General features: G+C 49.9%; 6 protein-coding genes across 6 annotated transcripts; 4 read left to right on the top strand and 2 right to left on the bottom strand.

Annotated features, from left to right (window-relative positions):
- Positions 1 to 918: 918 nt before the first annotated feature.
- ETH_00019115 (uncharacterized protein) lies at positions 919 to 2,367 on the top strand (the record flags this gene model as incomplete). Its single annotated transcript, XM_013376403.1, has 5 exons — positions 919 to 1,124; positions 1,260 to 1,402; positions 1,537 to 1,780; positions 1,972 to 2,077; positions 2,233 to 2,367. 5 exons carry the CDS (start codon positions 919 to 921, stop codon positions 2,365 to 2,367), a joined length of 834 nt encoding a protein of 277 aa, XP_013231857.1.
- Positions 2,368 to 2,741: 374 nt separating this feature from the next.
- On the bottom strand, positions 2,742 to 3,972 carry ETH_00019110 (uncharacterized protein; the record flags this gene model as incomplete). Its single annotated transcript, XM_013376402.1, has 3 exons — positions 2,742 to 2,976; positions 3,172 to 3,257; positions 3,409 to 3,972. The coding sequence occupies 3 exons, from the start codon at positions 3,970 to 3,972 to the stop codon at positions 2,742 to 2,744; spliced, it is 885 nt and encodes a 294-aa protein (XP_013231856.1).
- Positions 3,973 to 7,261: 3,289 nt separating this feature from the next.
- Positions 7,262 to 12,539, top strand: ETH_00019105 (uncharacterized protein; the record flags this gene model as incomplete). The annotated part of the gene is made up of 13 exons (XM_013376401.1): positions 7,262 to 7,412; positions 7,533 to 8,047; positions 8,211 to 8,253; positions 8,521 to 8,840; positions 8,981 to 9,032; positions 9,208 to 9,584; positions 9,713 to 9,898; positions 10,034 to 10,481; positions 10,589 to 10,661; positions 10,829 to 11,062; positions 11,226 to 11,340; positions 11,949 to 12,059; positions 12,255 to 12,539. The coding sequence occupies 13 exons, from the start codon at positions 7,262 to 7,264 to the stop codon at positions 12,537 to 12,539; spliced, it is 2,910 nt and encodes a 969-aa protein (XP_013231855.1).
- Positions 12,540 to 13,807: 1,268 nt separating this feature from the next.
- ETH_00019100 (uncharacterized protein) lies at positions 13,808 to 18,732 on the bottom strand (the record flags this gene model as incomplete). The annotated part of the gene is made up of 10 exons (XM_013376400.1): positions 13,808 to 14,127; positions 14,306 to 14,458; positions 14,627 to 14,811; positions 14,911 to 15,294; positions 15,488 to 15,578; positions 15,729 to 16,053; positions 16,167 to 16,220; positions 16,326 to 16,690; positions 16,799 to 17,063; positions 17,179 to 18,732. 10 exons carry the CDS (start codon positions 18,730 to 18,732, stop codon positions 13,808 to 13,810), a joined length of 3,696 nt encoding a protein of 1,231 aa, XP_013231854.1.
- Positions 18,733 to 19,538: 806 nt separating this feature from the next.
- Positions 19,539 to 20,570, top strand: ETH_00019095 (uncharacterized protein; the record flags this gene model as incomplete). The annotated part of the gene is made up of 1 exon (XM_013376399.1): positions 19,539 to 20,570. The coding sequence occupies one exon, from the start codon at positions 19,539 to 19,541 to the stop codon at positions 20,568 to 20,570; it is 1,032 nt and encodes a 343-aa protein (XP_013231853.1).
- Positions 20,571 to 25,096: 4,526 nt separating this feature from the next.
- On the top strand, positions 25,097 to 27,274 carry ETH_00019090 (uncharacterized protein; the record flags this gene model as incomplete). The annotated part of the gene is made up of 3 exons (XM_013376398.1): positions 25,097 to 25,897; positions 26,089 to 26,472; positions 26,615 to 27,274. 3 exons carry the CDS (start codon positions 25,097 to 25,099, stop codon positions 27,272 to 27,274), a joined length of 1,845 nt encoding a protein of 614 aa, XP_013231852.1.
- Positions 27,275 to 27,333: the final 59 nt, after the last annotated feature.

Below are 27,333 nucleotides of genomic sequence, written 5' to 3'. Positions count from 1 at the left end.
AAATAAAACACGTTGAGTTTAACTGAATCAGCGCAATTGCACAGCAATATACCAAAGTAGAATTCAAATCACACTGCGCATACAACAGATACACTCAGAAAACGCAGGCGTGAATGCTTGAAAACGAAACAGGCCACAGAACAGCGTCACACCAGTGCCGACGGCGACGCAGTTGTCACCTCGTCGGATGGACGTGCTTGGCAATATATTACCTAAAATATGCTGTTAAAAGCAAGTTTTAATTTTGAGCCTTCGCAGCGTGAAAACTTTAAAAGTGAGCACTGTTGGCGGGCATGCCGCATTCCAAACTTTTAGGCGTCTCGCTGTTCGCCTGTACTGGTAGAGTCGTTCCAGCTGCTTGTCGGCCAGCATGCCGAATTCGGCCTTGTCCCTCTTCTACTTCGTTTCAAAGTTACATTTAGCCATTTAGTAACATTTTCAGCGAGCAGAGCATACTTGAAGACTGTGTCACACCGAGCAATCCCTTCGAGCCTTCAGTATCCAGTGTCTCAACTGGGTGCTGGCCATTGACTTTGGGTCGGACGGAGTTTCTTCCGGGACTCGAATGCAATATACCTCACCTTAAAATAAGTGGTCTATGTAAAGTAGAACGGAAGCTTGCTTTGCTTTGGCTGCATGATGTGTTCATGGGGACACCAGCCGCCGAGGAACCGGGCTTCCACTGGACAGGAAGACGCAATCCACGCAAAACACCCAAAGTTTCACTGAATAGTTGCGGACGCTTCTGCTGTTGCCGAAGTAAAAGGACTACTTGGAGCTTGCACTACTGCATATCTAAGAATACGTCGAAATTGCACGGTACAGCTAGGGTGGAGCGGTACTCGACTACCGTTGGTTCCTTGGGGGAGGCTGGTGAGCTTCAAACGGAGCAGTAAAGTCTCACCGTGCGGAAGGATAATGAGAGATATTCAGGATGTAGACGGGAATGCTCAACTGCTCGAGGATGGCAAGGCAGTCTCAGAAAGCGCTGCCCCTTCCAGCACCTTAATCGCGAAGGAGGCAGCCGCCATTCACAGGAACATTCGCAAAGCTCAGCGCCTGTTAGTGTTCAATGTAGCTCTGGGCATCCTTCTGGGCTTATGTGCCGCGTTCTTTTGCATAAAGTATGTTGCAGCTCCCCCGCAGCACCCAGTTAGCACTACACGGAGTATTTCGCGGCTGCGAAACTTCCAGCGAGCCACTTGGTGCGGTTGGAGAGGCTGCTGCTTTTTTGTCTCTGCTCATCAATATTATTGCAGGCCTGGCTTCGGGTATCCTTGGATGCCACACCGCCTCCAGCGAGTTCTACTTCTCCTGTTTGCATGGGAGCTGCTGCTGTTTTTTGTCGCTCCTCCAGTTTGTTTGCTGTGGAGGCTGGCCTCCGCAACTGGATCAGACCAAAGTACGGCAAGTGCAGACTAGGCTCTTCGCGTAAATCAAAGTTAACTGTTTTACTGGCGTCTACGTGGCTTCCCACGCTTTGCAGAACAAGGTAGTGGAATTACTCGCTCGTGTGCTGTGTTCGATGCTCCGCAGGATCAGATAAGCAGCGTGACTCAGTGTGCATCCTTCTCTTGGCTGTTTGCGAGTTTGGCTGCGGGGTCTGTGCGTCAGCAATGAGCGCGTTCAGTATCTACACTGGGAAAATACTTCTTGCGCAGGATGCCACGAATGGCTTCATTACACTGCTTTCTTTTGGGACGGGGGCTTGCCTCCCCTTTTCGCTCTTTGGAAACCCAAAATTCCGCAACGCGAGGAAGATCAACAGTCGTGCGGCCCGGTAAGGCGGGAGGAAAAGGGCTGGGAAGGGGCCAGATCCTGAGCCCACGTTAACACAATCGTTCGCCACAGTTAAAACACAGGCAAACACAGGGCCCCACACTGGAAATTGGAAAAACGAGTGTCATTGGAAGTTGGTGAACCGAGTATCCACCTGAGAAGAACTTAGTAGTTGTGGATGTTCCGAGTTAGGCTTGAGGCGGAGCTTTGCATGACGGGAGCGATACTAAATATGATACTGGCTCTCTCCGCAGCGCTGGCACTTGCACAGTCAAGCCTCCCAGGAAAGAAGCTCTCGGTGAGTACGGAAATGTGATTGGTCGAAGACCAAAGAGCCACAGTCGCCGGTTCTCACCTATAGCGCTATACAGCATCTTCACTTGAGATGGACCTGTCAAAGTAAGACATGGATCGTTCGCTGCTGCCTTGCTTTGAGTATTTCCGTGCTTACAGGTGCTCGGAGCAGCTGAGTATCCGGTCATGTTTGTTGGGGCCTTACTTTTAGTGAAATCTCTTGCTCACTTCACGAGGGAGCTCCTGCACCACCGGAAAGCAGCATCTGGAGCAAGCATGCACCCAGAGCATTAGCTTCATGAGTGGGCAAGAATGGTTTTCACATCGTGGGTGGCACCTTTACCAACAGATGGGTTGGCTAAGCCAGGACAGACGGAATCTGATCCGTGGGGCAATTGTCGAACTCCACAAGAGTAAACGTACCGACATTCCGTGCCTATGGTAACTGTTGATCTATAACTCCAGGGGTGTCTCTGGGTGCCTCCAGCACTGTGTTGCCGTAACGTGTTTCAGTGCAACACAGTTGATCAAAGGACGGCAACTTTTAAGTCAAAGCAAGTCGTGTCCTCTGAATACGCTGATAGATACACTCGGTAACTCTTACTAGGGGCGGTAGAGCAGCTCCCTCCACCAGTGCCATTAAAACAACCAGAGTTTCGAACCTCAAATCACGCTCCATCAATAGGTCGTAGTTCGGCCGCGCCAAGCTCCCCCGGTTCAAGCTCATCGCATTCAGGCAGCTCTGCCGGGTGCTGGATTGCAGTCGAGACACTGTTCTCCAGCTTTTCATGTGGACGTACGGACACCTTCGCAGCTTTTTGGCTGCGGATTCTTTGTCGTTTGAGCCTCCTTTGCTCTCTATTTTGCTCGTCCCATATGAATCGCTTGTCCTCACGCGGAATCCTGGGATGGATCACGCACACTGTGCTCCCCTGATATGGAACAGCAAGCTGAGAGGGCCCTTTCTCACGAATGCTACAAAAATTTATCAGTAACGAACTAGCACTTGCGAGATCTAAAGTGCAAAACTGAGGGCAGCGGCGGGGCAATAGCGACGCAAGCGCAGATTTGCAGTAAGAGTGCGCTGTCAATGCTCACCTATCTTGAAGAAGGCGCAAGAAGACACCACCTGGTGTGCGACGGCGTCCCTCCTTGGTCAGCATTCCCCCTATCGCTTCAATTTTCTGGCGAACACAATTCACAACGAAAGCGTATACGGTACACATGAGCAAACAAATCACGCCTGCGGCAAAAATCCGGCGTATACGACCATGATCGTGTGCCTTCGATCTTACATAAAGCTAAGACTACACACCAGTTCGTAAAATCACTTACTAATGTCTCTTCAAGTAGTCCTACGCACTCTGCAACGCCTCGGCGGTGGATGGCACGCTCAAGCAAAGCAGTGTTCTTTTCCTTAAGTAACGAACATAGCTGTACAAGGCAATCAATTTCGGACTCATTGTGAAGCAGGTGTCGCACACCATTCAAGATCTCCGCTCGGAGCTCAGCTTGCACAGCGCCATCATCACTTGCCCCATGTGCAACTTCGTCAGAATCGCCGGCTCTTCGCACAGAATAACCACGATGGCACTCAGCAGTGGAACCCACATGCTGCACCAGGCCACCGTCAGAACCTCTCTGAGCTAATCGGCGGTTATTTTCGAGTTGTTCTGGTGTTCCCTTTCTACCATTTGCTGCCGTCCCGGGGAATTCCAACGGGTACGAGTGGTCCCCTGTGTCGTCATCATCGCCAAAGGAACGCTTCACGCCCCTTTGATATACGTAATCGTCAGCCGTTATTATTGCCTCTCTCGCTGGTAAGTATTGTGCGTTTCCAATGAGGACTCGCGACCGCCTTGCCACTGAGTGCGAAGGCCTCAAACCACGCTGATGCATCCCTCCAGGGACAATTCCAACGGGATTGAAAATCTACAAAGGTACCCGGCTTGCCCGCTGGTTAGTTCCTTCGACGAAAGACGGCAGTATTTGCTGCACACAACAACGTTCACGCATGCAGTGACGCGAGGGCAGTGCCGCGCATCGTAAAAGACATCAGAATTTAACCCAATGACCAGAAATGAAACGCAGAAACATAGACGAGCGTAATTTAGGTTGAATATTACGGGTTAAAGGATTCCATTTATGGCTTTGGTCTGGCAACATATGTGAGTAAGGGGCTGGCTGAGGCTGGCTACACGGCACGGACGTTACTTCGTCGCAAATTACCGTGAGATTCCTTGCTTTTTTTGCTTAGTGTGTATTTAACGGTCTCATGTAATCTATTGATTTGTAGAGTCTCCCCATAGCTCACAGTGATGGCTGGCGGTTGTCTCGTGCCTCCCCATAACCTCTCCCCAAGCGCAGGCCAGAAGTTTAGTTCAATCTTAAAACAAAACCTAATAATTAGCAGTGCAACGTAATAGCACTATGGGTGAGCCTCAACTTAACGATGCTACTGCGCACCACATAACTAACCCCCCAGTGTGCACAGTTTACTGCGTACAGCATAAGGGACACGGGAGGTCTGCAATGAAAAACTGGAAGCTGATTGTTGCTTCGCCCTGGGTGGTGCATACAGTAAGCTTTGAGGGAAATTACTCTTCTGGGCTGTATATTAAGACGCTAAGGGGCCTAACGCACCGCTAGATGCAGAGCAGGTAATACAGGATGGCTTCTGTGGGTTTTCAAGAGAGATTAGCCGGACTAAGCCAGTGCCAAAACTATCAGCGGGAAAACTGTGTGGAGGATGGTGTCCTTGACAAGACAGTTTAAGAAGAGGCTTTGGTAGCTCTACTGTGCAACCGAGCACGTGATCAGAAGCATCGTGGACATTTTCCCATCCTTGAACGCAGATCTCACAGACTTCGATGTGGGGCTTCCAACAGCGATAGCGACATCCACTCAATGCGAAACGTCTCTAGCACTGATTTAAAAGGTCTGGAACTTCGAAAGGGGACCGAAATGGAACTGAGCCGTCTCTGGCAAGCCTGACACCTTGAGAGTACACAATCCTCGTTGGTTGCAGGGACGCTTACATCCCCAACTCCCCTGTCTAATTGCTGAGCCTTCAGAGTTAAGCCACATTTCTTGCTGTGTCTCCTTAAAACTCCATATCTAGTTCGCGTCATGATTGCTCATTTATATAGGCCACTTCCGTGTTCCACCGTTGACGCATCGATACACAAAGCCCTCGATTCGGTTGCTTACTTCGCATCGCGAGCATCTGCTCAGCCTCCCCTTGCCTTTCGCTCATGCTTGCCTTTTCCGCAGCCTCATGAAGTTTGTGTTTCTATGACTCCTGCTTGTCCCCGGGGTGTCGTGCCCCTTAGAGCTTTTCCATGATTCGTTCTCTACGGAGACGAAAATCGACCGTAAAAGGAGACAGCCCCCTGACGTACCGTGGCATATTAAGTTAGACTTTTGGTGTGAATAGAAGTATTAATTATGGAGCGGCTCACGCAATCCAGGAACCACCGTCCCCTGTAGTGCGCAAAGCCGCGCAAAGCCGGGATTGCATCCTACATGGAGGTCTTTTGCTGATTAATTTGTATACAGGTTAAAGCCCCTCACAAACGTAATGGACACTTGAACAGAATAGCAACTCGTGTGCTGAGGAGTCCCTGGCTTCCCCAACATACCGAAAATAGAACTGGGCCCGCTCACCAGTCCGGACCTCACACCAAGCACACACTGTCCGGTGGGTTCAGGGTAACAGCCAGCCCCAAAAATTAAGTTTCGCTGCAGAGCGTGCAGGATGTAGCCACTCATAGAGCTGTATTCTTTTACATAAACTGCAGGATGCTAATGCGTCTGTTTTGCTTTCCCTTTATATGACATTCGGAGGCCAAATTCGTGCTCCTTTGTACTGCGTAAGACTACTTGTACAGCTCCAAGAAGTGGTGCGAACAGCTGTACACACGCATCTGTGTCAACGCATACCAGCTGTGCAAACTGCCAAGGCATACAAGTTAGGGTCGTGGTATAACATGCACTTGTGCTACTCACACGCAAAATCATCTAGCGTGTTGTATCTTTACCCTGTTTCCGTCGTCCTTTTCCATTTTCATTGCCATATCCGTCGCCATTTATTTATACCAGTAGCTGCTTTAGGCTGAATGAAGAAGCACTACATGATGGCGCACGAAGAAGTGGCAATCTAAATCACTCAAAGTGCGATAGGATGATTCTATGTGGCATGAACTGCAAGCTATAACGTCGTCTATGTGCCACGATCTCAACGGGCATAAAACACATCATCTTGGTCTCCTTCAACGCATTAATAGCATGTTGTTCGCAATCTTCTCAGCACAAGGAGCAGGAATGATAGGGTACAGCGCCTGCTTCTGCTAGCCTATTCTTAAGGTCCCCTGCTGCAGGCCATGCCCAAGCTCGGTACATTGCTCTTTGCAGAAAAAAGCATGGCCCTGCGGGCACTGTGTGCCGAAAAACTGGTTTCCCCCCCAGGATAGTGCACCATATCCAAGCTAAGATAGTTCTTCCTAGGACGGGTTGAATGTGTTATCCTTCCTGCTTCAGCACTTCAGCAAAGAACAAAAAACTGGCGCAGGCCCAGTGAGATTCTTCTCTTATTTCTGCTCACGTGGAGTGCTGCGACGAGCAAATAGAGCCCATCCGTGAAAGAATGAAGCTGGTTAGGAACGCACGTCACTGAAGCCTTGAAGGAGTAGCGATCTATCGGCTAACTACTACCTATGGCAATGCTGTTTGGGCGTGGAATTCTCTGGACTCATTCTTTATCAATTCGTGAAAAAGTGTGACTCACGTTATGATATGAGACAAAAAATGAGACCGTCCGAAGTGGATCCGTGTCCCACTGTAACATATGCAAACAAGGGCCATTCGGGCCGAAATTTTTAACGGAGGCTAATCAAAAAGAATTTTTTAGTGTCTTTTTCGCTTTCGTGAGTTTTGCTCGCCTTTTCATAATAATGGCTGTTTTTGTTTGGGGCTAGGTAGGCACAGAGGGGCCCCACATTTTTGCTGGTCGGAGTGGTGATTGCCCATCCTCTACTGCAGCATTGTTCCGGAATGTTTCAGATATCTTACTTCCATCTGAATATGAACAGGAGACTAGAAAATATAATGAGTTCAACAGCTAGCAGCCACATCAGCTGCAGGCGTTTCGAGCCTCTGGCTCCTTCGTTCAACCTCCAATCCCCAGGCAATGCGGAGCACAATGCTGCGCGGACCAAGCGTCCGTACAGAATCATTTCGTAAGGTTCAGAACTCCACACGACTCCCTTCTGCTCTTCTCAGGGAGTTGGAAGACCTTGAGGGCAGTGATGCAGTCTCCGACACTGCTGAAACATCGAACAGTAAGCTTCGGACAGTTTGTGTTTGCCGTGCTGCCAAGGTCGTGCTTGCACTGGAGCACGAAATGCGGAAATGATCAACGGCATACAGCTTTGTTGTTTCCATCAATTTGAAACCTTCAGGAGAGGAACAGCTAGCCCAACACCGCCAGTTGCCAAGGAAGGAACGCAGAAAACTGCTGCGCGCGCAGCAGCAGCTCCAAAAACGGGATCATCAGGGGCTCAGGAAACAGAAGCGTCTGCAGCGCAAATTCAAAGCTGCAAATCCTCAAGAATCTGAAAGTGATGGGAATAACAGGGCCTCTGCTAGGCAGGACCCCGGCGTGGCAGGGGAAGCTACTCTCTCTGAGACTACACAGAGGAATAGCTCCGGTGCTTCATATGGAGCTTGCGGGTTGCCCTTGCGCAGTGGGAGTACCGACGCAGCAGTGGCAGCTCCGAAGAAGTTGGAACAAAAGCAACGGCAAGAGCGGGAGAACGACACATTGCAGCATGAGCTGCAGATGCTCGAAGCGCGACTGGGCATTAACAACAAAAATGGCTGCAAGAAATCATCCAAAGCAAATGCCAAGTTGAGAAGGGAGCTGGAAGCAGATGGATTTGACCTAGAATTACAGGATATTCTGGACAACATCTTGGTGCGACACGTGTGGCTTTAGGGAGTCACCTATGCTTTGCTGCTGCGAATCCTGCAGCATTGATCCGCGTTTTCCTCGATGCTCCCTATATTGTGCTTGTTTGGAGACTGTTGGCGATTGAAGAGTTAACGCTAAGGGCTTTTTCAGTATCTCTTGTTCGCAGGACTCTGGCAGAAGTGGAGCTAAGGACTTAGGAGAGATAGACTGTAAGCTGCTGGTACATTTACCTGAAATGACCTCTGTGAGCTGTAGTTGAGGCACAGCCCTCGCGGTGAGACTGAAATATCCTTGAATATTAATAGTTGAATACCTGAAGGCGCTCGCTTGACTTTTTCTGATGCAAGAAGCGCACAAACTGAAGGCCTAGAAAGCGTGAAAAGTCTCAGAAATGCAATGGAGGCTTCCAAATATATGAAAGCTGCACACATCTTCCAGGATTCACGCCGCCGTGTTTTCTTATGCCTTTCCCACAGCCGACGAACCTGGCAAAGAATGTACGTCCGGGGAGTCGGACGAACTACGAAACTACGGTAATGAATTTGAGAGGAGTGGATTGCCAGTCGGTGGCGAAGGTATCAGCGCCTTAGCTGAAGCATTTAATGGGGAAAAGTTGCATGGAGGCTGCGGCCCGCTGCAAGAGGAGCTGCAACTTTATGAAAAGCTCCTGGGTGTAAGCCGGAGCGGCTCCAGGAAGAATGACGGGATCCGAGAGAAGAAAAGGAGGAAGCTTAGAGAAGAGCTAAAGCAGGACGGCTTTGACCTAGAGCTGCAAGATATGCTGGACAGCATCCTAGTGCGCTTCAAAATGCCCCGTACCAACCTGCAGTGTCAGCCCATAGGTTCCTCTTATGTGTTCCTAAAGTGGCGCTTCTTTTAGAAGTGAGGGCCGATTTCTGCTCAAAGCAGCTGCATTGCGGCTTGATCGTCCTGCAGGGCATGAGAGGACAGATGAGCACGGCTGGCTTTGCATATAAAGGCGCAGCTGGTAGGTTCACAAAGTATATGGCAGAATCGAACGCCACGAACGCAGGAGAAAACCGTTACAATGCTGGCGCTGTATTCAAAAGCAAGAGGTGAAGGGTTTACTTTATTCCATCGTGGGACCTCGACCTAGAGCTGCACATGCACTCCCGCTGCCATTATGTTGAGTTGCTGTACAGATGGAGGAGCCCCCGTTGGACTTGATGCAGAATCTGACTCCGTGTCGGTAGAAGACAGTGACTCAGATAAACCAACTGTATGTGTTTCTTCTGTATCGAACAACTCACCTGCTATGAGCAAGTTAGCTTGTTACCAAGCAGCAACTGGTCCTAATAGTACTTCACGGGACACCGGAATAGAGCAAAGTGGGATCATTTCCAAGTCGAACGCGGCCCCTCTCCGCCGCGGACTTGCTGAGGGAGTGGACGCCATCCCGACTGTGTATCTAGAGGCCGTTAGGGATGGAGTTGCACGAGCAATGAAACGAGTCTCTGAAGGCAACGTGAATACAGTTCTCCGACAGCTGCTGCGTGTCTTACGCTGCAGCGCCGCTGAAGTGAGGGTTGGTCTGCTAGAGCTTAGGGCTGTGGGTCTCTAGTGGAATTTTCTTTTTCTTTCATCGTAGTGACACTTTCGACAAAGATTGAATGCGAAATTCAAGATATGGTCTTCTTTGTATCTCAGCTTCAGCGGGGATATGAGAGCAAGGAACAGGCAGAAAAGGCACTGCATGCTCACAATATATCTGTGAGGGAGATCTTATGCGACCGGCTAGCTCAGTCATGCTTAGAAGGACGCAGCTCAGATGCTCCAATGATTGCCATCAAAACAGCTCTTTGCTGCGCTTTAAGCAAGATGTGGGATATCGAGGTACGCGGAGGGCAAGGATCACATTTCTCTGTCTAGCCTTTCAACTCAATATACTGCTTCTGGCACTGTTGTGCGTGGGATTTTCCTGTGAAGTGTTGGGATCGACGAAATTATGGATTATGCACGTGCATTCAGCTGTGTCGAAACTTTTTGATGGACTTGGCTGGTTGTTTCCTGACCCACTTCTGGAAGGCATTGTTACAACAGAAGAAGAGCCAGAAGGCCTTTACGGCAGGCACCTCGTTCCAGAGAAGTCGCCATGCGCTAGTCGGAATTTGCTGTCTGTATGACTTCGGTTTTGTCTCCCCGAGAATGCTTGTCGAGCTCATATTCAAGATCACAGGATTGCAGGAAGACTCCAAGCCACCTCTCCAGCGGAATAACGGAACGCCCGACTTTCGGGTGGAACTGCTACTTCTGGTTCTACGATTGGAGGGTGGGAAACTGCACCAAGATGACCCTTCACTTTTTTCTAGCACATGGGAAAAACTCCATGGTATTGTACAGCAATATGGAGATGACTTTAGGCTGCATTTCGAGGGACAGCACTTTTCGTTGCCGGAGCAGAGTATGGCTGGAGCGGGTGAGGAAGATTGTTTGGTCCCCCACACAAGCCAGTAGTGAATTTGTTCAGTAAAATTCGGCGGCTTATGGCTCCACGGCCAAGTCATTTGCGATGTCTGTCACAAGAGTTGCAGGACTATAAGGAGAACAAACAGGATGAGGCCATGATGCATATCAAGGCATCGCAGCATGCCATGAAGTGAGGAGTCACAGTAGCGGTACAAGGTCGATAGACTCTGCGGCCCATTAATTCGTGAGATAAAACGTAATAGGCTCAGTCGAGTGGCCTCGCTTAAATTAGAACATTTCTTTGCTTTCCCAGTAGCCCCTGAAGCATGCTTATTCTGCGTAATTTAACTTATGCAGGCGCTGGCTGAGCAGCAGCTCAGTCTTTGGACCCAACTTCCTCTCTACAGAGTACCAAATAGACGGATCTTGGGGAGAGCTGGAGCAAGGGCAGCGACCAGAAATGGTCACACAATCCGCTGTTGCTGCTCACCTTCACCATCATAAGCGCACAGAAAGCTCGGACAGCTTTCCAGTTGCACGTCCAGTTGGCTTCCCAGCAATCCATATGCAAGAGAAAGCAGAGCTTTTAAGGTATGGAAAACATGGAAGGCATGCGTAGGAATTATACTGCACAGTATGCGTTATCGTTGACCCTGCAGCCGTAGTGTGTTTCACGGGCAAATGTCTTTAGTGCAGCAAGATGCCACCTGCCTCCACAGTACTGAAGCGTGCCCTTGGCTGTTTTCCTTTGAAGGTTCAATACGGAGCTTCAGCAGAGTATTTTCAAGTGTCTAATGATGGCCAACAGTCCAGATGCTGCCCTCCAGTTGCTTCAGAGAACTGGACATTTGTCGTTGAAGAAAACAACTGTGCGTGCTGTATTAGCTGGAGCATCAAGTAAAGCAGAAAATAAGAACGAGATAGTTTTTTTAAAAGGTATCAGCGAGACGGCTCGGCGTTGATGTCACGGGAGAAGCGTTCAGAGTCTATCACGCTACCGTCGCAGGGCTTCAACTATGGTGTGTTACGCAGATAACGCAAACCGTTGCCGTTGTGATGCAATGCTGCTTGCAAGAAAAACTTTACAATCCGTTCTATGGAGTAGTGCTCTCACGGCTCTGTGGCGTCTGTGGCTGCCAAGCCGCTTCAACTAATAGCACCGTTGTATGCCGGTGCTTCCTTATGCATGGAAAGGCGGCGGCTCGCTACCGCCGCACCACACAGAGGGGTGTGGCGGCACAAGCTTCTGCTGCCCACGGGTTCTCCGTAAGGCGGCTACTAAACCTGGCAAAGCTTACTGCATTCTTGGTCAGCCTTTTTTATGAGCCGAAGTTGCGATTGGTTGGATAAGTTACGCCAACCGCGGCCCCTGTCTTTCATCACAGTGCATGACACGGTTTTAACTCGCCTGATTCCGGTATCGAACAGCTTTCCCATATTCAGGACGCCGAATGTTGCTTGTGCTGTCGTGTGGCAGATTCGACTGCATGTTACGGATCTACGCATCGTCCGTTTCTTGAATTTTGGCGCAGTAGGAAAACAGGGACCTGTGGGACTCTCAGGGAGGCTAGGAATATTTCTGCGAGAGGTATCTCATTACGACTGCCCGGAGCGCTGCAGCCACGTACCACGAAACTCAGGCATATCGTGACATGGGCCTTGGATCTTTTGCATTTGGATGCATTTCAAAGTTTAAAGACAGGTGACACTTCTTTCCTTGCAAGCCAGCGTGCAACCGCTGTGTTGCGTATTTTGTGCCCGTGGCTTGTTGTTCTTTCCGCAGATTTGCATTGAACTGCTCTGTTGTCCTACAGCAGCGTCCACCCCTTTGCCAGCAGATGACTGGAAAGAACATGCTGTCTCCCGCTTTAAGTGCCTTGGATCAATGAGTGACATCTGTGAGGCACTCGCGACGCTGTTGCAGGATGTCGTCCTGCCGGACGTAGAGGCACGCAATGGCGAAGATGTAAATCCCACCAGGAATATCAGCTCCGAAAGGGTCTTGAATGCCTCAGTAGTCAAATTAGCAATACGAACTCTGCTGAAGCACCGGCGGCCGGGGACGTGAAACAAGTATGTTATATTTGTTGTACGTGAACTTCGAGACACGCGACAGAGGATTTGCCGCGCGGCATTCCAGCGTATGCAGCCCTGGCGGCGGAGGTGAATCTCATTTCGTTTGCTCAATAAGCGCCTTGAGTAGTGCCAGTTGCGGCGGAGAGGCGAACGAGCGGGTCTCAGCGACAGGCTGACATGTAGCGACAGCTATCTGAGTTGTAAACAGACCGAACGGACTGACTTTCCGCAAAGCCCTTAAATATGTGCGGTTCCATTAAAGGCTTTTAGCTAGAAAGTGTTGTAATGGGCCAATTGCTCAGTGTGCGATGGGTCCTTTAACAATAGGAGTTGAAGCAGCACTCTCACTGCACTATGTGAAGCACCTTCATGCAGCCCAAACATGGCCACCTTAGCCAAACAGTGCCTTAGTGCCTGCGGCAGCTTCAAAAGAATCACCGAAAATGTAGTATTTTTGCATCAGATTTCAACTCCCCATATTCGGTGCCGAAAGAGCACCTCAACCTGCAATGCATCTGTTGAGTAGCGCTGTTAACCGTCATGCCGCGTGCGGGAAGTGCTCCCCACATGTACACGCCGCATGCACGAATGCAACAACCGTGCATGGTAATCACATCGTCGCTCCGCGTCGGTGGTGAATGTTAGTTACTTCATGAGTTCAAACAAACTGTAGTCACGCCCGCACGAATGCGATACGTCGTACGCTACATTGACAGGCCGTCCATTTTAGGAGCTCTGCCATGTAACACGGCATTATTGTCCGCCGCAGTTGCACTCCCGTTGGATCAGGTTAAGTTCGACATACATAATTTTTGCAGACATCTTCGACACATTGCATCTTTCGCGTTCCTGTTGCCCTTGGGGCTTGTATGTTCGGGGTGTTTGTACTCGTGCCCTGTGATGATCCCACTCTGAAGGGGTGTAAGGCGCTTGCACGCGCTCGTGAACCATGCCTCATGTGGATGTCAGACAAGATGCTACGACTACACAGTGCATCGCCACAAGTAAAAGTGAGAAACTAGTTACCGTTCAGCTTGCTCGTTTTGTCTACTTGAGGCTTAAGGGCAAGAGTCTCACATGTCCCCAGAAAGTGAAAAGCTTCTGCGTGGTGGCAGGATCAGGGAGGACATCAGTTCAGTGCGCTGGATCGTGTGCCGGTTGCCATGCTGCGACGCACCAGACCCTTGGGCAATAAACTGTCTCGAAGACGAGAGTCAGCCGCAGCGTAACAGAAGCCATATAAGATCGCACGGATGATTTTTACTTCCCCTGGGCAGCCGGCGTGCTTGCTGGCGTGCTTGCGGATGCTTGTTTTCCGTTCCTGTGGCCAACAGAAGCGACCTGCGCGGCTCGCGACTGCACTGACTCGACATGGTGACCAATTAAAGCACTGACGTGCCCAACCTGCTTTGCCCAGGCCTCTGCTAGTCCACTGCCTGCTACTGAAACAGCCGTTACACCCTTGATTGCGCCAGAGGAAGCGCCGGCCGTCAACCTCGGTGGAAACAGTCCTCCACTGTCGGCCTCTGATGAGCCGCGCTTCAGCCACGACTGTAGACCACGAGACACAGAGTCGACCGCTGAACGTAGGCACCAAGCCAGCGATAAAAATGCAGCTTTCAACATTAAGACATTACGCAGTATGTGCACACACTGCGGCCAAAGTCGGTACCATCCTCTGATATCTCAGGTATCACAAGGTGATTCCCACCAAACACTGCTGCGAGGGGATTAATTAAGCACGTTAAAATATCATACCATCGTCCAGTCGGAGCCTGTGCAGCTGCTTGTGCAACTCTTTTGGAGGTAGCTGGTGTTCACTTCCGGTTTTGCTTACGACAGGCTTCTGAGCTGATTCGTCTGCTTCCCCGTGCGCCTCGTGCGGTGAATGCAACAGCAACCACTCAAATGCTGCAAGACAATCACGAGTTCACATTGCTTGTCAACCTGCTCATATTTAATAGACTCTTACGCGCTTGGAAGCGTGCCCAAGCAACTATAGGTCACTTTCCTTACGAGTATTCTCCGGTTCCAGTGTCTACCACGAAATTGGTCTGCCATTTAGTAACTGGTCCGCACCTGGAAGTGGAGAAACAGGCAGGAGTGGAAGCCGTTCATTTGGCTCGAGAAGGGGCGGCAGAGGCGCGTTTACAACGATTTCTTTGAAACCTGAGGGACCGATGCCGCCCGCTTCGCACTCAGTTGAGGGCAAAAGAGGCCAAATTAGAGACTTCGATGCAGAAAATCCCGCTCCAACGCGTTTTCTGGAAACGGTAATATAGCAAGCGCAACAACAAAGCGAAGGTTAGAGCACCAGACATTTAACGCGATTTGCCTTATTAGCAGCAAAGATGGAAGCTTACTCTAGTTCTGTAGCAAGGACTGGCTCAAGCCATTGCCTTCCTTTATCGGTCGCTTCTCTAAGAGATTCTGAGCAGCGGCGGCAGCCTGCGCCAACTTCTATTATCTTGCGAAGCGTTGCTGGTAAAGCATTCAGGCTTTCACAGCCTTTGCAACTCCGCGTAAGTGGCGAATATCCATCTAGTGCCTCGGCTAGTAATTCTGTGTCAACTAGGACTTGTAGTAGATGCCGTTGAAGCGATGCTCTCCTATAGTGACCATCCAAACGCTGCTGTTGCCGCTCCTTCGCCTCTTTGATCGCAGCGACTGCAATGGAAGCCACTTCTTCGGATGCAACCACTTTCATCGCAAACAACAACACAGGACAGTCTGATAGTTCCTTCACCCTGCACAAGCAGGTGCACATAAAGCACAAGACATAGGCCTGTGCGTTTTTCCTCGTAAGAATCCTTCCCCACCATGCCCAACTACGTGGATAAAATGCGTGTAAAAACATGCGCCGTGGACCTTTTGTGTGTCCGAAGCATCGCGCCGGCACCTGGTATCCAGAAGCCTACACCTTGAAACTCATTTACTTACTTCAAGCCCTTCAGAGATGCCACAACGTGTCTGCTAACGTCTAGCAAGAACGACATTGCACCTCCAGATACGTCGAGAACAGTTTCACCCGCTGAGATAACAGCAGCGATATGCGTAGGGGCAGGTAAGACGTAGTAAGTCCTTAACACAGTGGCCAAGCTGCACTTTCGAATGCGAATAAATTTTGCAGAAATGTATCCAAGTCGGTGTCTGGATGGTCAGCAAGCTCTAAAGAATTCACCTTCAGTAGCTTGAGCAGCTGATGTTCCACTGCTCCACTGCCACACCGCCTGTAGCTCCTTCACTGCAAGCCTTACAAACGGCCAAAATCCAACAGCGTAAGCAACAAAAGATGAAAAATACAGGTCGGGGAGAATCGATTGCGCGGCTGCCCTAGCAGTAGCAACCACTGGACAAGTTTCCAGGCCGTCCTCATGCCCATGCTCGCCCGGACAGCTGCCCTTCTCAAACACTTCAGCGGCATTATTCTGCGCCCGTGACGTAGAAAGTGTCCATTCAGAAAGAAATGCTGCTAATCGCTGCCGGCACTTGACGGCTGTCGAACCCTGAAGCATCAAAGCCGTAGTCAAAATCATTGACAATAAGGTAGGAATCATTTTGATGCAGAAGTCACTTAAGCCAATGGAAATCATGCTGCTGTGAAATGCACGCGACTCACTTCCGGCGTTTGGTCCCAAATGCAGGATACGCCTCCTAAGGCGACTTCGTTATCCTATAAATGTCGACCCACAGAAGCAAGGAACCAACGCTTCGTACAAAGGCAAAATGAAACTATGAAGAACTAGCGCTATACTAAAGTAATTGTATTTGAACTTGCATGGTCTGAAGACGCCTCAGCATCACCGAAAGCAGTAAACAGCCACTCCACCCTTCGAGCATCCATAATCATTGCGGCTGACGTGTCTTGAACTCTGATGCACAGCTCTTCCGCTCTTTCGTTAGTAGTAGTAGCGGCGGTGAGAATCGCCCTCTGCTTAAGCGGAATAATACATTCTGATAGGGACTGAAGAAAAGAGGCTGCAACAGCAGCGCGGAGAGGCACTGCAGCTTGCGCTCCCTGTGAGCTTCTGGCGTCTCCAAACAGTGCGGCAATGTCTGTCAAATGAAACCAAAGGTCTTTCTTAAAGGCTTCGTTGGAGCACTCGTCCTTCACTAAAGGGAAAATCCGGGTCCTACAAGCCTCTGAGGATGAAAAAAATTAACAGCCAATGCAACTTGTACGGAAATAGTCAGGACGAACCATGAAATGACTCAAAACAGCGCATCTCCCCTGAATTGTCACTGCCGTACCATTGTTTCCTATGTGTTGGCTGAGGAGCGGTAAAGCCCTCATACGTCTCTCACAGACAGCAATGCATGCGTTGCTGCAAGACTCCCCGAGCGCTTGCAGCAGGCACAAAGTGCATGGAGGTAAGGGCATGTCAGAATATGCCCAGTGTTGATTTCCCCCAGCATCTAATTCCGTCGAACTTCTTTGTGGAGTGTCGCTAATCACAAATAGAGAACGAATGGGAAGTCTCCAGTGGCATCTCATCGTTTTAAGCCTTTCCAACAGCTACGAACACACAAATGAATGCGCACGAACAAGCTGCATCACTAAAGATCAGTCCCCTGTTCCCTGTTACTCCGGCTACAAGGTTGTACGTAATCACTGAGCGCGGCCAGCTCACTATTAACCAGAAAACGCGTATGTCTCTAAGGCTTCGTTGAGGGTCCTCTGAAGGGAAGAGGCACAGTTGCATCTTCAGTGGAGTGCTCCACCGCTGAACAAAGGCCGCTGTTCTAGCTCTGGGACACAATGCATCATCATCGCAGCAACAGGCAAGCCCCCATTCCCTGTTGTTGCAGCTGTCACTGCGGCAATGAGCAGCAAGCAGAGCGAAGACCCTTGCCAGCGCTCGAAGTGCCCATGAGATATCAACTGAGTCAAGGGGGTGGCTCGCGCAGAGGGTCGCCTCCGCCGCACGCACCGCTGCGAAACCGCCCGCCGAAACACCTGTGGAAGGGCTTCCTGTAATGTTTCGGTCCCCGCGAGCAGCGCCATCTGCTGCAAGGGGGGCAAATAATACTTCGGCTGCCTCTATAGAGGCAGAGAAAGCTAAAATGGTGGCTTCTGCTGCATGTACTGCCAGCAGTACCGTTTCTGAAATTTCGGTAGGATCGCTCCCTGCAAAATCTGACATATAGGGAGCTGGTACTGTCGCTACTTTCCCGTCTGTCTTCCTCCTTGTCATAATGGACTCCATAGCCTCTCCGCGGGCCGAAAAAAATACTCCTAAAAGCCATTTTGCTGCCGAAGCAATTAGCTCGGTCTCACTAGTTTCTTCCAGAGAAGCTCGCCTGTCGAAGAGGTATAGAAGCGTAGCTGCAGCGGCCGCATCCGCTGCGACTGAAAGCCGTAACTCTGGAGAAGCAAGCTGGCGAAGAGCAAGGGCGCGCAATGATGACGTGAAGGACGATGAGCTGCGCATCGTCTGTTGAGCTAGAGCCCAGCAACCTGAAAGTTGCTGTTCTAGATACTGTTTGTCCCGTTGCTGCCAGTGCTGCTGCTGCCATAGTTCGCAGACTACAGCCTTCGCCGTTTCCGCCCTCTTACTCCCTTCAATCAGGACAAGGCGCGCTGCCTCAAGAAATTTTCGGGATCTAACGGCATCCCAAACTCGAGACGGCAACAATAAAAGCTGCTGTTGCAAATATCGAAGTGACCCTAGATGCTGCTGCGTGTTCTGTCGTTTTTCTCCAAAGTGGGGGAACCGCCGGAAGTTGCCAGTACCTTCCTTCCAGTCTCTCTGTCGAACGTGGCAAGGAGAACTCACATATGGAGAAGAGTCAACTTCATGGAGACAGAGAAGGTCATCCAGTGGAGTGCTCTTTTGCAGAGGCAACCCACTTTCAAACCCTTCTTGCTGCTGTTGTTGGTCTCTCCTTCCGAAGTAATCGCTGGCTAAGGAAGACGCGAGCCGATGGAGCCCAAGACCAAATTCTCTCGTCTCCTTCAAAGCCTCCTCAACCACCTTCTGCATCGAAGAAATTGCAGGTAGGCCCTCGAGAAACGAGAGGTAGCGAACGCCCACGAGGGAGCGCAGTTCCTCAGCATCATTTGCTTGTTGCAGCTGGAGCTGCCGCAGAACTTCCTGCACCTCTGGTACTGACTGTTGACGGAAAACATCATCAACTGCCAAAGGGCTTATCAGTACTGAGCTGGCGCTCAGGCTGGATTCCATTTGGGACAGCTGTTATAGTATACTGTGACCGGGCTATCACTAGACCTGAAGTCTCATTGGAGACAAAACCAAAGACACAGTCTAGCTACAGTGCAACCCTGCATAGCATCTGTACGTAGGAAAACGCAGAGGACCAACTTCTTGCTAGCGCATGTCCGGAGAACTTGATAGTGTGGAACTGGCTCAGTGCCCCTTGTTGAGTGGATTTGCTATAACACAAGTCTTGAAATGTTCAATTACACAGTCGGGTACTGCTATATCAATGCGTCAACTTTCTGGGGATAAACGAGGGGGGAAGATTGAGATCGCATGTCAGAGCACTAAAACGTCTGCGACGCGACATGCAAAGCAACAGCAATAAACAGAACACACATGCATCAGAAGTACCTCGTCTTACTGTACAATAACATTAATTTCGGGAACAGGAAAGGACGTGGGCACGAAGAGGAGTTCCTCGTGCAACCACCCTGGGCCATCGGACTCAACGGGGCTGAGGCAGTATCCCGTCAATGATTAAACATAAGTAGTGTAAAGCTTTGTGAGTGAAGGTCGAAGCTTTCTGTTTTCATATTAGGTGGGTTAACCGTTGCAGTCGTTTGACGCAGATTCACCTCTGTGGGGTGTTTGGCTGTCGTACACTTGTTGACCAAACCAACAGCACTCTAATAACTCCGCCTTGGCAAATGAAGAAGGAACCTTTCCCTAAGCAGCCTCAGGTGAGCTTATAAAGCGTCTTGGAAGATCAAAGTGCGAATAAAGTGAAGTAATGGCTCCAAGCAAGTCAACTGCACCGGGCAACAAGAGGAATGGCTCTCAACAGAATCGTCATGCAGCTTCAGTGGAGGCCATTTTTCGTAGCCGTTGCATCGTTTCTTTTGCATTTGACCAAAGCAATGGGGGACGACTGGGAAGAGAAAGTGGGAGGCGGCGTTTATCCTGCAGTTGAGTATGTTGCCAACGAGCCCAAGAAGACCTACAATATCCCAGTGGAGCTAAATGATGAACCGTTAGTTTTAATTCAATGGTCAACTGACGTGAGCCGCCGCCGCCGTGAGTTTCAATACTCCTTCCCCCCAGGTATCCTTGTAATTGCACTATTAATGGCTGCTGGAGCACTTTTCTTATGGAGTACAAAACGCGGAGCTTTAACATATCGGGAAGAAGCACCCAGTGATGCAAATGCAACTGATAAAGCTGTAAGTCCCGAGTATATTGAGGACTGTCTTTCGGGTTACCACGGCGTGGGACTAGACAGTTGCTCCGTTCTTCAGTCCGTTTTGAGGAAGCTCTCGGCAGACCTTCAAAGCGCCATGCGTGAAACCCATGAGAAGGAAAGTCTCGCAAGGGCCTTGTTGGACAAGGAAAGCACAGAGGTAACGATCAATATGGCTAACACTATTTCTTCTCTTTCGGAAGCCAGTGCCAAGTTAGCAGCCCCGGCAAAGGCTATAACCAACACACTAGAGATATTACAGCGTCCGCTTTCGGACAGTCAAGCGACTTTTCATCTAAATGGGGCATTGGAAGAACTCCAAGCTGCCATACAGAATCCCCTTTACGATTTGAAGCTAAAGGATGAGCTTAATCTTGCCCTAGAGTATCTTAAACGTGTTGGCGAGGAGCCGGCATCTGAAACAAGCCTTCCCCAGATGAAAAATCTGCGAGGTGAGCAGCAGGACTTTGCCAAACAAAGTAACAGAACGACACTTGAGATGGTTGTTCAGTGTACAGCTTGGCTCGAAGCCTTGTTCCGCCAACAGCACACGCTTCTAGAGGCAGTGACTATCGTTTCCAAAGCAGTCGAAAATGTACGGACAGAGTACGATTTTTTACTCTAATGCCATATTTCAGTGGTCCATTCACTGTTGTGTTTCAACCTAATGGCACCGTCGTACAAGCGCCTCGTAGACGGTTATGGTTGGGCAGCTTCGATTTGTTGGATGCCATTTGGCTGCGAAGGCAGCCTGGATTTTTACCGCTGCTTTTTTTTTTCAATTCACGGCGACGATAGGGCATGACTTCTTGACAATTTGCTGGTAAGAACGCTGTTTGATGTACACCAGGGACCTACGATCGTCGGCCACTGCGCTGTATAAGCTCTACTGAACAAAAGGCAAGTCGCCCATATTAACGCTGAGTTGTGGGCATACGAGAAATGCAACGTACAAACAGGTCGTTAAGGAAGGGCATATATTCCCGAAAACTGCAGAACTTTAGTACCAGCTGGACTAGGGACGTAGAGCTCATGATCCCCAAGGGGCCGACTCCACAATTCGGTTAGTGTCGTTAGCCGGTGCGCCGTTTCAGCTGAGCTCTACAGTCTCCAGTTGGAAATTTCTCGGGAGCATTTAAGCTGATTTCATCCGAAGGCCCTGCAGCTTCCTCAAGAATGCCATGAAGAGACCGGCGAAACACATCTGAGAAAAGTCAGACAGAAAAGCTTCCTGCGATTCATACATGTCCAAAGAACAGTGCAAAGAAAACGCGCAGTGCTTTTGTGCAGCACTTAGCACCAGCATCAGGCGGGGAACGTGGAACAATTTGCCGTTCGCAAACCTGGCGAAAAACAACAAGCCGCGTGCGCCTCAGCTTTTGAGCGTAGAGCCTGCAGGCATTGACAAAACTGGAGTAGACTGCCACTTGAAGGCGATGGCGCAGTTGTTCCCATGAACTGACAGGTGATTGCTAGGGTGCTCAAGCTTTCGTAGCTATATATGCTCACAGCAAGCTCTTCAGGGCTGTCGCGCGATAACAGCAAGATACGCTGGAGAGCTGCAGAGAACGATGCCGGCGTTGGTTCACAGAGGAAGCCCTAGCAGAAATATGCACACACTACGCGCTTAGTTTTGAGTCTGAGTATCCATGCTCAGATTTTGTCGTATGGTTTTGCATGTCCTGTAGTTGTACTGGAAACCCTAAGATAGTAGAAGTAAGCTCCATAAAAACGCCAACGGCTCAGCAGGAGCATGCATGTGTGAAAGCATTCATATACCCTCTGTTTCCAAAGCTTTACACATATATGTACGAATATAGGTAATTTTGTATAGGCTGAATCACACTTACAGTTTCCCCATCAACAATGGTTTCTCTAGGTCCGCCCGTATTGCATGCCACGGGGACACTTCCAATAAACATCGCTTCACAGGGAACCTGAGCCAAATAAGCCTGCTGAGTAGTACAGCAGTAGTATGAAACCGTACCAGTCTACGGACTTTCCGAGTCAAACACTGGGAATGGGCTGCAGGGGAATGATCCATCTGCCACGCAGGCAACGTAAAACAATGTAAGTTGCACTCCTCACAATGCCAAAGTGCTCGTCCGTCGGTGTGTAAAGTATGCAGGCACTCCTTTTGAGCAAAAACAACTTTAGAGATAGCGAAACATTTTTAAGAAATAGAATATGCCTTCTCGACTTTTCTTCGGGGCCAGTCCCATCAACGTCAGCACCCTGAATCTTCTCAGAGTCAATAATTCTGAAACTGAGCTGCTTCGCAAGATGCACGAGCCGCTGAAAATAGGCACTGCACTCGGGCAAACGTGGATCAAAGCCTCCTGCAGCGCACAGAATGTTTTCCATACGGTTGATGGCGCCATATGTATTTACCTCGTTTTTTTCTGTTCAGTTGTTTCATTCGGCTTGCACTTTATCCTAGTAATCCGTTATCGTTCTGTACTCTGTGTTCATAGAAAGACCAACACTCAGCTTATTGGGACCCAGTTTCTTAGTGATGCCCTTTGTTCAGCTTGTGTCCAGAAGGGGACGTGCCGAAGATCTAGGAATCCACTCTACAGGCTTCTTATGGGTTGCACGTTACCTGCTACAATCAAGTTACATTTTATCTCTTGTGGAAGAGATGCCACAGCTGTTAATGCCAGCTCGATGTTCTTCTTTTCTTCGAATCGGTTAAGTGAAATGGCATAGGGCACTGACAAGTCAAATCTGAAACAGTGGAAAAAGAAGCAACACAATGAATTGGCTTATACATAAAATGTCATTTTGTCTGCTTCAGAAAGCTGCAAAAAATATCAACACCCCAAGGACGGTGCAAACCAGCAAAAAAATTGTTTCATATGCGTTTACTGTTGTGCCCCACATGCCCACATGCACTTACTGTTGCAGCTCGGCAAAAGATGATTCGCAGCCTTGACAAGTGCTGCGCTTATGAAATGCTTCCACTTCTGTACCGACTGGTGGATACAACACACGTAGCTTTTTGTCCCTGTGGAATAGCAGCGGACCATATGAGGCCAATGCAATCGAACTATACTGTTAGCGCTCCTCCTTAGGCTGCTTTTTGTAGCAGATGTTGTTCCATATTCACGATGTACTCGTGACTTGAAGGCAGCGCTCAACCATCCGGATTTTCACGCACTTCAAGGACGGAAAGGTTCGACAGAAAGCATCTGCGGTGAACTCGGAGTTGACCAGAACCGCGTCACACGATGCTGCAGTTACGCAAGGCACTACCGGGAGGGAGGGATAAGCAGACAACTACTGTAGTTCGGCCTATTAACTTTTTTAGGTGGGGAAAATTTACATCTTAAAGTGACCAGACAAAGTAGTTACTCGTCAATGCATAGTACTAGCGGCTTATAGAGGAGGAGCGGAACACCGGAAGGCCGGAAGGCCTAGCAGTATGCATGTTTATCGGAATTTTGCATGATTATGAGATTCAGGGATCGTGCGAGGAAAACTTTCGGCTTAGCTTAGAACATGTTGCAGTATGGCGAAGGTACGCATTGTATGGACGGCAATACCGGTGGTCAATGCCTCAAGCTTATCGAAAGGGTACCGGTAAAGGCGGCGTAGGAGCGATGGCTGACAGCTGGCCAGCAAAAGGTCAGGGAAGTGACCATAGAAAATAACCTGTTGATTACAGCTAGTTACAGCAAAAATATGGACCCCTAGTCATCTAAGGGTGAAAATGCGAAGGCCGTTCCAACTGGCTGTGGTGCCAACTTGTTAGGATCCTCAGCGCAACTGAAACGCGGACACGGAATTCTCTTACCTTCTTTCCAACTAGACGGAGTAAAGGATTCACTACTGCCACTTGGTCATTAAACACGAGATCGTAGCCTACATGTCCTGCAGAGAAAACGAAATGCAGCTACACCGTGGCTCCTCAACTAACGGACAAAACACCGGAGCCCATTTTTTCGTTTGTTTCTGCTCAACGTACCCGTCATTATGGCAGTTAATACAAGATATAGCATCCGCAGAACCGAGCAGAAGACACGAAAATGCCTTAGAATGCTGTGAGGCAAGAAGGACCCGAAGACGACAATGTTTAGCCTCGCTGAATAACCAAAAAAACACCTCTGAACAAGGCAGCTACTCTTCCACGCGGACCTTTGAACTGCGGATAGTTTTTTAGAAGCTTTCTTGTTTCCAGTCGCTCTACGGTGCGTGACTAGCCTGTCGCGGTGAAATGCATTGCACGCAGCTGGCTGATAAGGAACCTGCGCTGCCACCTGATTGACTAAATCCACAAAAATTGCATTCATATTCGTGTATGGTGTACGGTCTTTTGAAGCTTCTAAACATCTCCGTGTATCGAAGTAAGTGGTGAAGAGATCGACGGGACAGGGTCGGCGCCGTGCGCCCTCAAGGATGTTGTATGTTTGCAAGGCCGTCTGCAAAACAAGTTGCTCCGCCCCACCAACACCCAAATCCAGGTGAAAAAACGCTACTCTACTTGGTTTTCCGGGCATTTGTACATAACGAGCGAATTGCCTTCGAGAATACTCCGAAAAGTTCGGATGTGCTCGCTTGTTGTTGCTAGACAGGAACTGCTCTAAGTCTAGCGAAACGCCTGGACAACAAGAGAAACAAAGTAAAGTCTGAAATGAATGGAAAACAATAAACGCCTTTATCAAAGACAACTCAGCAAAGGGATCAGTTGCATGCGATCAGCCTTCATTGCCCCAAACACCACTGCTGTGATTGTGCGGACCACATATTGCATTCACTCGTTCCATGCGGCTCGTAAGTCATGTCTTTGAGAGATGCATGCGTTAAGTGCATTTCGCGCTTTACAGAAGACATATTGATATGACTGGTTTGATATTCTCAGCGGCCCTACCCACCTTGCAAATGGACGGTCTCTGTCCTATGGGAGTCAGGTCACTGCACTTGAGCATGAGGTCACGCAGTTGGGGCTTCAGCACAATTTTTGTTTCAGCAGACTGCCCGATAGCCAACGTATGACTACCGGAACAGGCTATTCTACGATGAAACCGTCCTCTGGCCACTTGGGTAATGTCGTGCACAGGAATGGAGAAGCCAAGTTTCGGGGCCCCTTTATTCGCTTGCTTGAGGTGTATCTCATGGATTCAAAGCATCTTATTTGTTTTCACCATTGGAATGGCAGCTGAGCCCCTCGCCGCAGCAACCTACAGCCAACAAGCCTCAGTGGTTGTGCCTGCAGCATCGGCTCCTCATCGTAGTCTGTCTATGGATTCCCACCATCACCCGTTCGACTCATCTGCACTTGCAGCTAGCTTTCGGCAAAGGGCAAACGCGAAGCTTTTGATACCACTGAAGCATAAGGATTACCTGCGATATATTTTTATGACCAGCCTATGGCAACGTCTCGCTAGTGAGCCTCGTCCACGTAGACCATTTGCTCATCGCCGTGGAGCAAAACATGCTACATGCTCTCGCGTTAACGCTTCTGCACAAGCACTACATCGAAGTCGGATGCTTGCAACTGCTGACTATCTTGCCGGCGGTTTGCCTCGCGCGTGCCTCGCCAGCAAATTACCTATGCCAAGCGGCGCACAGAGAGAGTCGGAATGGGATAAGGCTGTGCGCAACGGACATAACCAGTCACCACTCAATGAAGGGAATTCAGCAAAAGTGATGTCAGAGACAGCAGCGGAGAGAGAAAGCGATTTGAAGTCGTCGTGCATGGAGGAGGGAGGAGACAACCCCTTGCCCTGCCCATTTAATGACAGAAGCGCTGCTGCTTCTACTGCGGCACGATCGTTAGAGAAGGCTCGCTTGATACAGGCTACGTCCTCAGGTCTTTTTTGCGTGCTACCGCTGGGTTTCCGTGTGCTCAAAAAAATCGAGACCGTCTGCCATGAGGAACTTGCGGGAACCGGTGCCTCCCCGCTATCCTTGCCTAGCCTCATGCCAATGGAGTGGCTGCACGATTCAGATGTACGAACTGTGTGTACTGTCACGTCTAATGCCGCGGCATACCCACATTCGGGCAGGACTACAGAGAACGGTGCACTTCACCTGAGAAACAGTTGGACTGAATTACAGCATGCACCTTTTCGTAGCATCGTGCACGCGAATGGGGTGCCCCTAAATGCTACAAGAATATTTGTTGTGACTTTTCTCCGCAGCGAGTGCACGCGTTCGGCGCATCTCTCTACAAGGTCGAAGACCGTCGTGCTCGGCATTTCTTCCTGTCCCCTACCTCTGAGGAAGCAGCCGCGTGGTTGGCCGCACACTTCGTCAGAAGTCACAAAGAATTGCCTTTAATGTTCTATCAGATTGGGCCAAAGTTTCGAGACGAAGCTCGCCCGCGTGCAGGGTGCCTCCGCACTCGTGAATTTGTCATGCTGGAAGCCTATTCTTTCCATCAAGATGCGGCATGCAGAGATGCCACTTACCGCAAGATGGATGAATGTTTCCGGCGGATACTTTCACGTCTGGGAGCAGGCCCAGTCCACAGAATCCAAGCGGACCCGGGAACGATGGGGGGCCCTTGCAGTCACGAATACCATGTAAGCAGCAACTACGTCTCGCGAAACGCATTTCCATTCTTTCATGCTTTCATGTAGTCTTCATCTATTCATTGCGGCTCCTTCACAAGGAACACAAAGGGTTCAGTAAAGATTCGGCCATGTTCGAATGCATTTTCGTCAGGTGTGCAGCATTCTTGGAAGTGGCCAAACAACACCACGACTGGACAGGACAAACGAAAGCCATAATGGTGCTCATGGAGCGACCGCTCCGTACGTCTGTGGTGGCACATGCTTGGAGGTTGGGCACTGCTTCCAGCTTCCCAAAGCGTACTGCAAAGCAGCGAGAGCTCGCTTCATGGATTCTCAGGGTGTAGAAAAGGTTCCGTTCATGAGCAGCTACGGTTTGGGCGTGTCCCGGCTCATTGCACACTTGGCACTGTCACATCAAGATATGAAGGGCCTGCTGTTTCCTCCACAAGTAGCGCCTTTCTGTGTTGCAATTATCCCGCAGCCAGCTGCGAGGTGGAATGATGGCAGAAATGCTGCACGCCTGGGTAGGGCCCTGTTTAGACGGCTGCACAGAACTGCAACAGAAGCAGGCGGATCTGCCGACGTGTTCCTTGACGACCGTCGAGGTCCCACCCTCCGCCAAATGCAGATGCATGCAGATCTCATTGGGATTCCACACCAGGTAATTATAAAGCACGACTTACTACGGACCTCTGGGAAGCCTTGTGTACTTTACATCTCACGCACATGCGGCTCGGCGGACATCTTGCCGCTGAGGGCTGCCCTGAACAAGCTGCAGAGCGCCCTGTTGGATGTGGCAGCGCCTAAGTAACTTTGACAGGGAAGCGCCGTTTGCATCACGACACGGCTTCTGTTATGCTGGGGTTCGCC

The sequence above is a fragment of the Eimeria tenella genome, genomic scaffold, assembly GCF_000499545.2.
Source record: "Eimeria tenella Houghton genomic scaffold, Eth_scaff34, whole genome shotgun sequence".
In the NCBI taxonomy this organism is placed as follows: Eukaryota; Apicomplexa; class Conoidasida; order Eucoccidiorida; family Eimeriidae; genus Eimeria; species Eimeria tenella.
The sequence above is the reverse complement of the archived record's forward strand: the minus strand, read 5'-3'. Positions and strand labels throughout refer to the sequence as shown.